The sequence below is a fragment of the Lycium ferocissimum genome, chromosome 7 (genome assembly GCF_029784015.1).
Source record: "Lycium ferocissimum isolate CSIRO_LF1 chromosome 7, AGI_CSIRO_Lferr_CH_V1, whole genome shotgun sequence".
NCBI lineage: Eukaryota > Viridiplantae > Streptophyta > Magnoliopsida > Solanales > Solanaceae > Lycium > Lycium ferocissimum.
The window spans coordinates 58,103,621-58,116,191 of NC_081348.1; the positions used below are offsets into that span (position 1 = coordinate 58,103,621).

The window sequence follows — 12,571 nt, forward strand, 5'->3', positions numbered from 1 at the left end:
AGAGAGAAATATTTTTAAAAAGAAGAAGACTATCTTAGAATTAAGTCCACATTCAAAATCAGATTTTCTTCCTTAAAAAAAGCCTAAAATTGTGGGTATCCCATTAAGCCCAAATCTGATATACTTTGTAATTTTGTTGGTATATTTTGTAAATAAAGAAAAATATCCTTATGTTTTATAATATAGAGTCTTAAATAGGTATTATTAGGTCATTTTCCCTCAATTAAATCCTCTCTTAAACAGATGTCATACAATGTCTTGACATTTATTATTATGCAAATTGCAGAACTTCCAATCAAACATTGGGGGAGAGTAAACGGGTTCGTGATTGTAGGGGAATGTTTTTTGTGTTTTGGTTTAAATCTGATGTCCAGGAGCACTGGTTCAATTAAGGATAAATTACGCTGTTTATTAGTTGCGGCAACAATTCTAGCAAATTAGGTCCATTTTATCTCCTTACACTATTTGATCCACTTTGTATGTAACTTAAAATTTCCTTTTCATCCGTATATATATTTTAAAATACAAATATATATATATATATATATATATATATATATATATATATATATATGGAGCAAAGGTTCCTTCTCTTTTTTTAGTCTCATGTCCTTCCTTGCCGGAATGCTCCTTATCGGAAGAAATATCATGGTTGGGTTTTTCAGGATCCATGTGAGGACCAAATTCTTCACCTTCCTTCCCGGGATGAGGATCTTGCTTGACTTCGACAGAATGTTCACCGATATGAAATTTGAGATCAATTTCGAAATAAGTGTTGTTGGGTTTGCTTGGAAACATCATTGGATGTTATTCCAACGATTGGAAATCTGAAGAGGAGTTCAAAACTTAAATGTGAAGTAATTTGGATTAAATTTGAGCTAGATTTGAGTTAAATTTCAGAAAAAACTCGAGAAAGAAGAACTTGTGAAGCTCCGCTGATAGGGTCCGTTTGCATAACAATGTATAATATTGCATAATAGTGTATATGGGTGTATAAACACCTCTTATACAAGATTGATATATTGTTTACAGGTATTTGGTGGATTTTTAGGTTTTTTTCTCTATGATGATTTTAGTGTTGAAATTGAGGTGTAATGGTGACTAAAAGGTATTTTCTCCTGTAAATGTGTATTATCCTTGTTTATACACACACTAGTGCCATTTGGCCGGGCTTAGAACCAACGTTAAAATTAAATTTATAATTTTTTTTATATTTTTCTTGCTCTTACTTTCTTTTGTAACATCAGTTGGACCCTTCTAAAGACTTCCAAAATCTTAAGGTACAAAAAAGTATCTAAAGTTAAAGAGAATATTTTTCTTAATTTATATATTAAACTTTTAAAAAAGAAAAATTACATAAATGCATGCATGAAAGCTCTTATAATTTTTTTTTACTGATTTTTGTGAATTATACTCTCTGATGATCCAGATTGAGCTTTATCATATGTAAAATTAATTTCATTTGTTTCTTTAAATTGTACTCATGTTGGCTAACTTGTTTTTTGCAAAAGCTTTGTATTCAACTAATGTCAAAAATATTTAATGCTACGTTATTGTTGTATGATGAAATGAATAAAGTTAACTTATAAATAAATATAAATAGTTAAAAGCCTTGGTATTACAAGATACTTTTGTAGATGTTCTTTCAGATTAAACCTCACAGAAAAAATATATACTGAAAAGTCCATAAAATTAAATTGTTCTTACGTTAAGCTATCCTTTTTCCTTCCAAAAGATGCATGTTAAGAAATAACATTTATTCCGCTTAATTTAATGAACTTTTTTATGAAATCGATATTGTAATAACCTTTTCATGTTAAACTTAACTATTTTGTCCTAAATTATGTAAACTATTGATTATCCCGTATATTGCAAAATATTTTAATAATAAAAAAAGTGAGAATTATAGTTTTGCAATTGTTTACTATTATTATTGTTTGGAGATCAAATTGTATTTTCATCAACAATAGTTTTTTTCAAACATTTTCAGAATATATATGAAAATAATCTTCTATAGTTCCTTTTTTAATAAATTTGAAATAAGTTTAATAACATTTCACATAAAAGAAAGACTCTAATATGTATGATTAGTGTGCTTTGTGGATCCCACTATTACCTTTTGCATGTCATCACTTCTAGTGGTATGGAAAAAGTCCTTAAAGTTCTTAACATTTACCAAAACGTGTAATAAATTTGTAAGTCATTATAACTTTAATTAGGGGCAAAAAGAAACAAAAAAACTCACGTGAGGACTACAAAAATGGGTATTCTCCCTTATATATAGTAGTAATATTGTTTACATTTTATATATACAAGTCTATACATATTATATAAATATGTATAAGTATGTATAATTGTGTATATACGAGTGTATAAAAATGTATAAACGTAAAATTGAATTTTTTGTGTTGTTATTGTTTAAGGAGAGGACAAGAAGAAGCTTGATGTTGTCTCTAACGGGATTTAATTTAAACTCACGCATTAGTTTGATTTTTTTGCATATTAATTTCTCAAGAAACAAATTTATGTCTTTGTTTATTTGTTTGTTGCTTCAGGGTTGGAGGTTTTTGTAGTAAGAAGTATGTGGGCCTTTTGAGGGAAAACTGTTAAAAATCGATCTTGATGGTGATTAAGACAAAATTTCATTCCACAGAGATGATTTTAAATGGCAATTCTGCCATTGTTGAATGAAAATGAAATTGGTGGTCTTAGTACTAGGATTAAGTGATCATTTTTAATGAAAATGGGAATTCTTATCAGATGATGTTGTGTATTTAGCTAAAGTTCAATTCTTTAGTGTTGTACGAAGAGACTACAAACCTCCTCTTTTCGGATCGGAGCGTAAAGTATTTGACTACAGATTTGTAATGTTGTATTTATGTAATGGATATTTATGATGAAATTATCCCTTCAATTAATCGAGAGAAAAAGAGAAGAGAAGGTGGTGGAGGTGATGGGGAAAATGGTAGTGGCGAGAGACAAAGGGGATGGTGAAAGAAAGGCTGATTGGTGGTAGAGGTACTGGCCGGGAGAGAGAAAGAAGCAACGAAAAAAAAAACAAAAAATTAAAAACTCAAAAATAGGGAGAAAGATCAAAATTTCCCATGAACTATGCTAAAGGTTCAAATTTGCCCTCCATTTGAAATATTTAATGGAGAAGAGCCAAATATTTCCCACTACTTTAGTTTATTATTCAATGTGGTCCTCCGTTATACTTTTCATTCACATATACCCCTGCCGTCAAGCAAAGTTCTATATGTACCCCTATTTTAACAGATGTAACACTTGGTGTCATCTGTGGAAAAAATCAACCCATAAACAAAGAAACCCAAACCGGTCTCAAACCCAATCCGACAATCAAATATTCTACCACACCTACTTCAATATTTCCTTAATTTATGAGATTGAGAGAAAATAGATATGCAAGACATTGTGGGGGACTCAGAGAGATAGGTAGGTTATGGGTCGCAATTACGAAGATATGAGAGAGACAAGTCTTTGTTTAACAGAGGTTTGAGTATAAATTAGAAGAGGGGAAACAGGTGGCCTGATCAAGGGTTTGAGGCCAGTTTGGGTTTTTTGTTTATGGGTTCGTTCTTTCCAGATGACGCCACGTGTCATATCCATTATAATAGGGTTAAATATAGAACTTTGATAGATGATAGGGGTATGTGAACGAAAAGTATAACGGGGATATAATTGAATAATAACCAAAAGTAGAGGGGCATATTTGGCCCTTTCCCTAAAATTTAATCCTTAATTGTGGGACACGTGGGATCACATGTGCTAAGCTTCCGCTGTTTGAAAATAGCTGCAAAACTTAGCCAACTTTAATAATGGCGAGGGCATATTTGATCCCAACTATGAATGGAGGGACATCTGTTCCATTTCACATAGTTCAGGGACAAATTTGACCCTTTACCCATATACATTTGTTAGAAGGGTGTGATTCCATATTGAAAATATTGATTTTACTTGTATTGTTAGGAGTAGAGGCGTGATGCGGCCATTGAAATTGAAATTCTATTTTTGCTCGAGTTTTTTTCTATTAAAAATGTTATTCTTATTTATTTGCTAACAAAATATATGTGATTACTTCTTTAGGATGTTGATTTTGTTTGTCTTGCTGACTAAATGTGAGATTGAAATGAAAACACACAAAAAGAAAGATAAAACATCCAAAGTCCGCAAGTTTAAGTTCTTAGCCAAGTTTGTAAATTTCCTAGTTCATTAAGGAATTCTAGAGTGAGTTCAAATTTAAGGTCTAAACACTTTGACAATTAAATTATGATGAGAATATCTGTAAAGATATAGCATCATTTTCTTAATTTTATTTTCTGAGGGTCCTGTTTATATACTTTTGTATTTACCTTAGTGAATTTTATAAAAAAAAATTTCTATGAAAATGGTGTTCGATCGAAAATACGTATGCGTGCTTATGGGCAGCTGGGTGCACAAAACATCCTACCTTATCAGAGTCCGTGGAAGGGCCGCACCCCAAGGGGTGTGATGTGGACAACCTACCATAATGTAAGCATTAATGGTGCTTCCACGATTCGAACCTGTGACCTATAAACTTTACCATTGCTCCAAGATTCCCCTTCTTGTGTGCACTTCGATCTTTAATTTACGGGAAAAGGGTCAAAAATGCCCCTCTACTTGGGAAAAAGGGCTAAAAATATCCTTCATTACAAATTTGGGTAAAAAATACCCCTCCCGTCATTAAGGTTTTCAAATATACCCTATCTTAACATACCAACATAACCTAATTTCATTTTTAAACTGCTCTATTTAAACCTTCATAAAAAACTCATATGCGACCAAAATTTCCCAAAGTTTGGAGCCCCTACAAACTTTACCAGTTTTTATTTAATTGGGTCTTTAAATGAAGTGGGTTTAAAAATGAAATCGGGTTATCTTGGGAATTTTTGTTAAGACAGGAGTACATTTGAAAACTTTAATCTTTTTTTTGACCCAAATTTTAATTATATCATGCTCGTAATTTAATTATATCATGCACGTGAGTATGATAACCATTTGCACAGATAACATTTTAAAATGAAAGCACAGAAACAAAAAAAAAAAAAAAACTAAAACGAAAATCTGAAAGTTTAGCTCTTAAGTTCTTAACCAAGTTTGTAAATTTTCTAGTTCATTGAGGAACTCTGGATTGAAATAAAATTAAAGGTCTAAATCTATTATTTGTTAGATTAGGAAATTTCGACTCTTCACAGTATCCAATTCAATTTAGAACCCTTTGTCATTTAACTTATGATGGGATATCCGTAAGGGATGGCAGTTTTAACTTTGGGGAATTCTGTTTATCTACTTTTATATTTACCTTAATGAATATTTTAATTTGATTTTTATATAACAATGTTGTCCGAGTCAGTTTGCGCTCAGCTCAATCTTTGATTTAATTTTATTATGCTTCAAAAATTAGTAGCATTCGTATAGATAACATTTTGAAATTAGGATAGGGTACTAATTATGTAACAATACTTCCTATCGAAATTATTGTTTCAACTTGTATAAATTTATATTTGTTACAAAGATGTGATTTCTCTATTGAAAATTTTGATTTTACTTGTATTGTTAGTAGTAGAGGCATGATTCGCCCATTGTAATTTTATTTTTACTTGTAAAGTGAGATTTTCCTATTAAAAACACTATTCTTATTTATTTTGCTAATAAAATATACGCGATTAGTCTTTAAGATGTTGTTTTTTTTTGTCTTGATGATTAATATGAAATTTTTATTTGTTATTGTATTATAAGTACTTTTATGATTTAGCTAATTATTACGTGATTTGATTATAAACAATCGCTGCACTCATTCATTAAAAAAAATAAAAAATTATTCACTTTTTCAAAACTTGATCACTCTTAATATAATTTTTTGCTACGCCACTGCATTGTAATAAAGCATGGAAGTTCCCAACATCGTTCCATAAGGATATACTAGTAGTAGATAGCACTTGCTTCTTATTATAATTTTTTGCTACGCCACTGCACTATAATAAAGCATGGAAGTTCCCAACATTGTTCCATAAGGATCCCATGCGCTGTATTTCGTTTTTAACTTCCAGTAATGAAATTTCCTTTCCTAAGCAAAAAAAAAAAAAAAAAAAAAAAAAAAAAAAAAAAAAAAAGGCACTTGCTCCTATTAATTGTGGGACATATGAATAAAGATAAAGTTGATAGCCTTGAATATGAATCCAGAGCCACATAAAATTTTGTGAAATGTTTCTAGAAAGGAAGACGTACGTGAAACACATTTTATCTACAATATACCATTTCCATCGTCTGCAAAGTAATCGATCAAAAGCACATTAAATATTCATTAGAATTCACTCTTGGCGGCGGCTTGAAAGCTTGGAATGGTTAGAAAAAAATTTGAAATCTTAACTAACATTTCAAATTTTGAAATTTTAACCCCTTCCCCCTACCCGCCCAACCTAAATTAAGGGATCCTCTATTCATTATTTTGATAAATTAGTGTTTCAAGCTGTCAATCTATTTTATTTTGGATCAATGCGTCTGCCTACGAGACTAACTTTTGGTCTTCGTCTCAATAGGTGTATGATTATAACTTTTCTGAAAAACCACGATGATTGAAACGGCTCAAAAAATTCAGACTTATAGAGATCAACTTTTCACTATAATTTACAAAGAAAAAAGACATGTTAAAGTTGTTTAAATAACAACTAGATGCAGAGGTAAACGAATCGAAATTCAATGATAAGACAGAACACTTCAATAAAATTAATGAGAAGAAGATTAGCGATCGGGATACATACTAGTGGCGGAGCATGTGTACAATATACAGATTCACGGAAATTTAGTAAATTGTGCATAGACTCTGTATATATGTTAAGAAATTTACTAAATTAGAAAATATCTATAAATATTCGACTGTGAAGCCAATTAATAGTAAATATTAACTTGAGAGACCCTTACATGAACTAATAAACTTCAAGTCTTGAATCTACCTCTGCGGGCTACATGGGATAAATTACTTGGGAACCAATGGAACATTAGGAATGGTGATAGGCTCAAAAAGTATTCTGGAGATGCTACTTTTAACATCGGTATGAAGATACATGAAGTGTGCTGTTCTTGCAATATCTTTTGCTATTCCAACAAATGTTTCAGAAAATAGAGAATTTTTCCTCTGAGTTGTGTTCATCGATTCCCATGTCTCCTTTATCAAAACTCTAATGTGTTCTCTTGCCTCTTCTTCGGAAGCACCCTTTTCGTTCATGTAACACTGAATTGACTTGGGAACGTCGCCTTTTTTCAATTCATCCTGAATTAATTTATAAGATTAATTAATAAATTAAATGAGAGACAAATTTTTCTAGACGTCTATTTATAAAATACCATTTTGAAGGACAAGTACAATTTCAGATTTTTGTCTGAAATTCATTTTACTTTGACCTAAGAGGAATAAGGGCTTATTTTGCTGGAGGGATTTGACCACCAGATATTTGTTTTTTAAAAAATATGAGCATAATAAATTCGTGAGTTTTTACGACTATATAAGTAAACACAGTCAAAGTTGACATTCAAACTCATTACTATGTCTATTCCACTTTTTGTGGCATGTAAATTTTTTTTACTTATTTAAAAATTACGTAAAAAATACTATGAATTACAATATTAGATATTCAAAATATTTTAAAAGTATATAAAAAAATGGTCAAAGAAAAAAATCATGACTGTCCAAGTAATAGTTATGTCACATAAAATGAAAGAGAGGTAGTACAATTCATTCATTGTTTTTTTTTTTTTTTTGGGAAATGTTAGTATGTCATTTTGATTCTTTTTTTAAAACGTAATTGTAACATTATTAAATTAGAAATATCTTCCTTAATCACAACTGGACCATAAAGTATATTCAAATCAGGAGTCATATAAGTTAATTTTATTTGAGATAAATGTATAAAAACATACCGATGATGTCTCCAAATCATCAGCAAACCGAAAAATTGTAGCAGAGAAGCGAATTATGTCAGGATAATTGCTTAAGGAATCCAATGCCTCTTTGGTAATTGGATTGGTGACAAGGGAAAAAGCATGGACTAATACCATAGGAGCTGCAATTGAAATCCATGCATTATCCATGTATTCTTCCAGACTTGGCTTATATCCATTGTGATACCATCTTGCTTCTTGTAAGTATGATTTGCATAGATCTGCCCACTAATAACATGTCTCAAATTATTAATAGTGCAGATAAATGAATTAGTGGTTTAATTTCTGATTTTTTTGGGGGAGTGGGGGTTTGGGGACGGCGGGGTGGTGGGGGAGGGGTGGTTGTTGTAGAGACAAATATAACATGAATTTAATCAGATGCGAACTCAGGATTTGAAGACGGCGAGAGCACTACTATATTGTTGGATCTCGCCGGACGCGGGTGAAATTTGCGGTGATGACTAACAAGTGGCATAGGGGTGTTCATGAAAAATCAAACCAAATCGAAAATAAAAATAAAAAACCGACACTTTTTTTGTTTGAGTTTGGTTTTTAATCTTAAAAACCGATAAAATTTGGTCTGGTTTTGGTCTTAAGCAAAAATAACCAAAAAAACGGAACCATACCGACTATAATATATACATATAAACTTTTATGGTAAATATTAATCTTTTGCACTCTTGATTCGTAATTTAGGTGCTTATAGGGTAATTGATTCGGTAATGTTATGTTGTAATATAGTCAACCTAATATGTGCTTGAAAGTATATTGTCATATAATTTATAAGAAAATCGACAAAAACCGACTTAATTAGTTTAGTTTGATTTAGACATTTGAAAAACCATCTTAATTAGTTTGATTTTCTTTTAGAGGAAAATGAGTCAATCGAACCATGAACACTCCTAGGTGGGGCGTCATGGCAGCCCGGTAAGTTGAAAAGTTGGGTATGGTATTTGATGAAGGATTTCTAAGTTTTTTCTCCATAACATGTAGAGAAGTGATTTGATACTTTTTAAGGGAGGGGTTTCATCAAAAGAAAAGGGGGATGTGGGTGAAACTAAAAGCTAAAAGCAAAAAGCAAAAAGCAAAAATAAATAAATAATCATGGTTGCAGTATAGTCGTTTGAAAAATAACAAAGCTTCAACCAATTAATGACCCCATCCAGCTTTTGTTTATATATACTCCCTTCCCTCCGGTTTTAAAAAAAGTGTTCATTTGGTCTTTTTTTTATTTGTCCAAAAAGAGTATCCACTTACCGTATTAAGAAAGAATTAATATTTTTTTTCCAGATTTGTCCTTGTTAAGTGCATGGTGACCAAATCCCAATACTATTTAATTAGGATTAGTTTAGTCAAATTATCTATTTTTTTCTAAAAATTAATATTTTATTAAGGGGTGTGTAAATGACTAAGTTGACACTCTTTTTGAACCAGAGGAAGTACCATTCTTCAAGACATATATATAGAGATTTTTTTCAGGGGTTAAATGGGTCCAGTGACCCTCTATTATGCACATAAGTCCCCTCTATTTAATAGGTTTAATCAAACTCATCGCTTTTTGACATAATAAAAAATATATAAGTTCACGATTTTTTTATATTTATAAATATTAAATTTTAAATTCATAATTTTAAAATTACAAAATATTTAAATATTAAACTCACAAAATATAAGTATTGCATTCGCATCAGAGGAGATGAGGGGACATTTTGAAAAAAGAGGAATTAAAAGAAGAATTTTTTTCAAGTATAATGAATCTTACTGATTTTGTAAGGCAGGGCAAGACATCGATCCCTTGATCTTTGAGAACGTCATACGCTACTTCGTTGATAGTATTGAAGAGTGCAAAATAACATACTTTCATGTAGTCTGGAAGTTGTTCCATTGCTTTGGCATCCCATCTGAATTTATAATACCAAAAATAAAACTCTCATGATAAACAAGGCAAAGATGATTGGTTGGAAAATTTATATAGTAATTTCTTCAATCGAAATTAAAAGGTTGAATACTAGTCTTTACTAATAATTTTGCATAGATAAATAACTAATTGAGTATAGTGGTTTGTGTTAAGCATGAATAGATCCTATACTTGTAAGAATATTTCATATGATAGGTGTGTGTTTGATTGTCAACGTCCTTTCCATATGTAAAACATGGAGAGAAAAAACTTTTAAAAGAAGAGTGGATTTTAAAGCATCTAATTAGGTATATAAAAATTATTTAATAAGAAAAGGATACTATAAAACTTACCAAGTTGCGTCATCATATTTCTGTTGGTTACAAAAAGAAAGCTGACCCCCTAAAAAGTAACAGAGTTGAAAGTCCACTAAAATTTTGTTGATCCACCCAATCAGTCCATATTGAATTCGTACTCAACGTATGTCTACTGGGAGAAAATATTTAGGGAATTTTACATAAATGACTACACTTTGGGGTTTAAAATTTACTACAAATAGCTATAGTTTTGATATTTACATTCACGTAGGCTCTAGCTTGCTAAAATTTGTATTCGAAAAAATGGTATTCATAAAACTATGCCTGTTGTATTCACGAATACTGTAATAAAAAAATTTCAAAAATTCTTTTCATTGTAATCAAGTCATATGTATTCAACTCGGTACATATTCATGTCAAATGTATTCATTCTGATTGTATTCATCTATATTGTTTTACATTGTATTCACTTTATTGTATTTAAAAATCGGTGGTATTCAAACAACATAAATACAAAAAATATTGTATTCAACTTGTTCCATACAATTTTTTTTTAGTGAAGGCAGCAAGTAATACACTAAAAATTGAATACAAAAACATAGATACACAAAAAATTAACAAAAACACTCAAAAAAACTGAATATAAAACAATAAAATGAATACAATCTAAAAAATTAACCAAAACACTCAAAAATAATGAATACAAATGCTCAAATGATCTCGGCGGATCCGAGAAAAGAGAGAGAGAGAGAGATACGGACGGAGATACACTCAATGTAACGAGAGAGGCAATGCTGTTTAGCGGGAGCTAGGTTTCAGAGTCAGCCGGTTTGGACGGAGATGGCAATGGAGGGTAGGATCGAGAGAAGGGGTGGTGATTTGAGAAGCAAGCTGGAGGGATGGTCGGGTTGGTGGTTTCGTGGTGGCGGTGGAGATGGAGGGCGTGGTGGCGGATCGGTGGGTGCTTATCGGAGTTCGCCGGCCGTGGTGGTTGTCAGAGTAGAAGAAGACGGCTTAGAGAGAGAGAGGTGATGGAGGGGAGAGAAAATGAAGGAAAATGGGAGGAGATTGTGAGAGAATAGAGAGAAAATAGTTTTTAATTCTAAATACAATATAATTTTACTATACTAGTTATCTTGTGTAATTGACATACAAGATTTAGCTATGAGATGTAGTTTGGGCAAAGTATAGCTACTAAATGTAAATAAGGCCTAATGTTCTCTACACTATGTAGATTTCCCAAATATTTATACGCTTTAGCCCATAATTGAATTTGTTACCCATTTTAATCCATATTTGTATATAAACACCTTTTATACCTTTTTATACAAGGTTGAAACATTTTTATAATGCTTTACCCAAAGATAATGTTACGTTGTAGTACTATATAATATTGTATAATATTGAATAACCTGAAAATATGGCTACGTGGCGTAATATTTTATGTTGGGCTGTATATTTTTGAAACTTTCCCCAAGGGAAAAGTGCATTCTATGTCTACTGGGAGAAAAAAATTATAAGCTTTAGCCCATATTTGAGTTTGTTACCTGTTTTAGTCCATATTCGTGTATAAACACCTTTTATACAAGGTTGATACACTTTGTATAATGCTTTTGCCAAGTATAATGTTGTATAATATCGTATAACCTGAAAATATGACTATGTGATATTTTATGTTGGGTTGTATATTTTTGAAACTTTCGCCCATCAAATATAGACGGATTGGGTTGTAATTCACTTTTGATTATTTAATTTATTTTTGATCAGTTCAAATTCAGTTCAACCAGTCTATTTGTCACTACTAGCGAGTAGTACAGTTAACTAATGTGAGTGAATAAGGAAAAATAGTATAAATTTACATTTTTACATGCGCCAAATTTATTGATATAGGTGGTTCCTTAAAGTTACTAACCTTTCAATTGCATCCGTGAAGACTTCCAATTCATCAAGAGTGCCATAAATATCATAAATATCATCTATGATTGAGATAAAAACAATGACCTTTGTGATCATTCTCCGAAAATAGCTGTGTTGAGGCTCAAACATTATTCCAACTGCCCAAAAAAAATTCTCCACCAGTATATCCCTTGAAAATGACATCTTTTCTGCAAGACATGAGTTCTTCCACCACCTTTACATGAAAATTAATGTTGTATGAGCTTACCGCTTTTACACTAATGTATATATACTTAGATGAGCTTAGTGTTTTACACTTACACTAATGTATATATACTTATAGTGTAGTAAAATCTTTATTATATATTGTCAAGTAATTAAAAGATAACTATATATAATTATTCATAATAAGTGAAATTAGTTACTTGAAAAATTAAAAGATATCTCACCTTGACAGAATTCTCAAATCTTCTTGATATGTGGC

The 12,571-nt window shown here is 31.0% G+C and overlaps 1 protein-coding gene across 1 annotated transcript; it reads right to left on the reverse strand.

Annotated features, from left to right (window-relative positions):
* Positions 1-6,742: 6,742 nt before the first annotated feature.
* On the reverse strand, positions 6,743-12,565 carry LOC132065762 ((R)-linalool synthase TPS5, chloroplastic-like). Its single transcript, XM_059459290.1, has 5 exons — positions 12,537-12,565; positions 12,104-12,322; positions 9,740-9,878; positions 7,957-8,205; positions 6,743-7,309 (listed from the first exon to the last, which is right to left on the reverse strand). Exons 2-5 carry the CDS (start codon positions 12,289-12,291, stop codon positions 7,016-7,018), a joined length of 870 nt encoding a protein of 289 aa, XP_059315273.1. The 5' UTR covers positions 12,292-12,322; positions 12,537-12,565; the 3' UTR covers positions 6,743-7,015.
* Positions 12,566-12,571: the final 6 nt, after the last annotated feature.

Coding starts and splice junctions, on each gene's coding strand:
- LOC132065762 (XM_059459290.1), bottom strand. CDS start 12,291: ATGTCATTTTCAAGGGATATACTGGTGGAGAATTTTTTTTGGGCAGTT. Junction 8,206..9,739: donor TGCCCTGCCTTACAAAATCA/GTAAGATTCATT, acceptor ACATGTTATTAG/TGGGCAGATCTATGCAAATC. Junction 7,310..7,956: donor ATGATTTGGAGACATCATCG/GTATGTTTTTAT, acceptor AAATTAATTCAG/GATGAATTGAAAAAAGGCGA.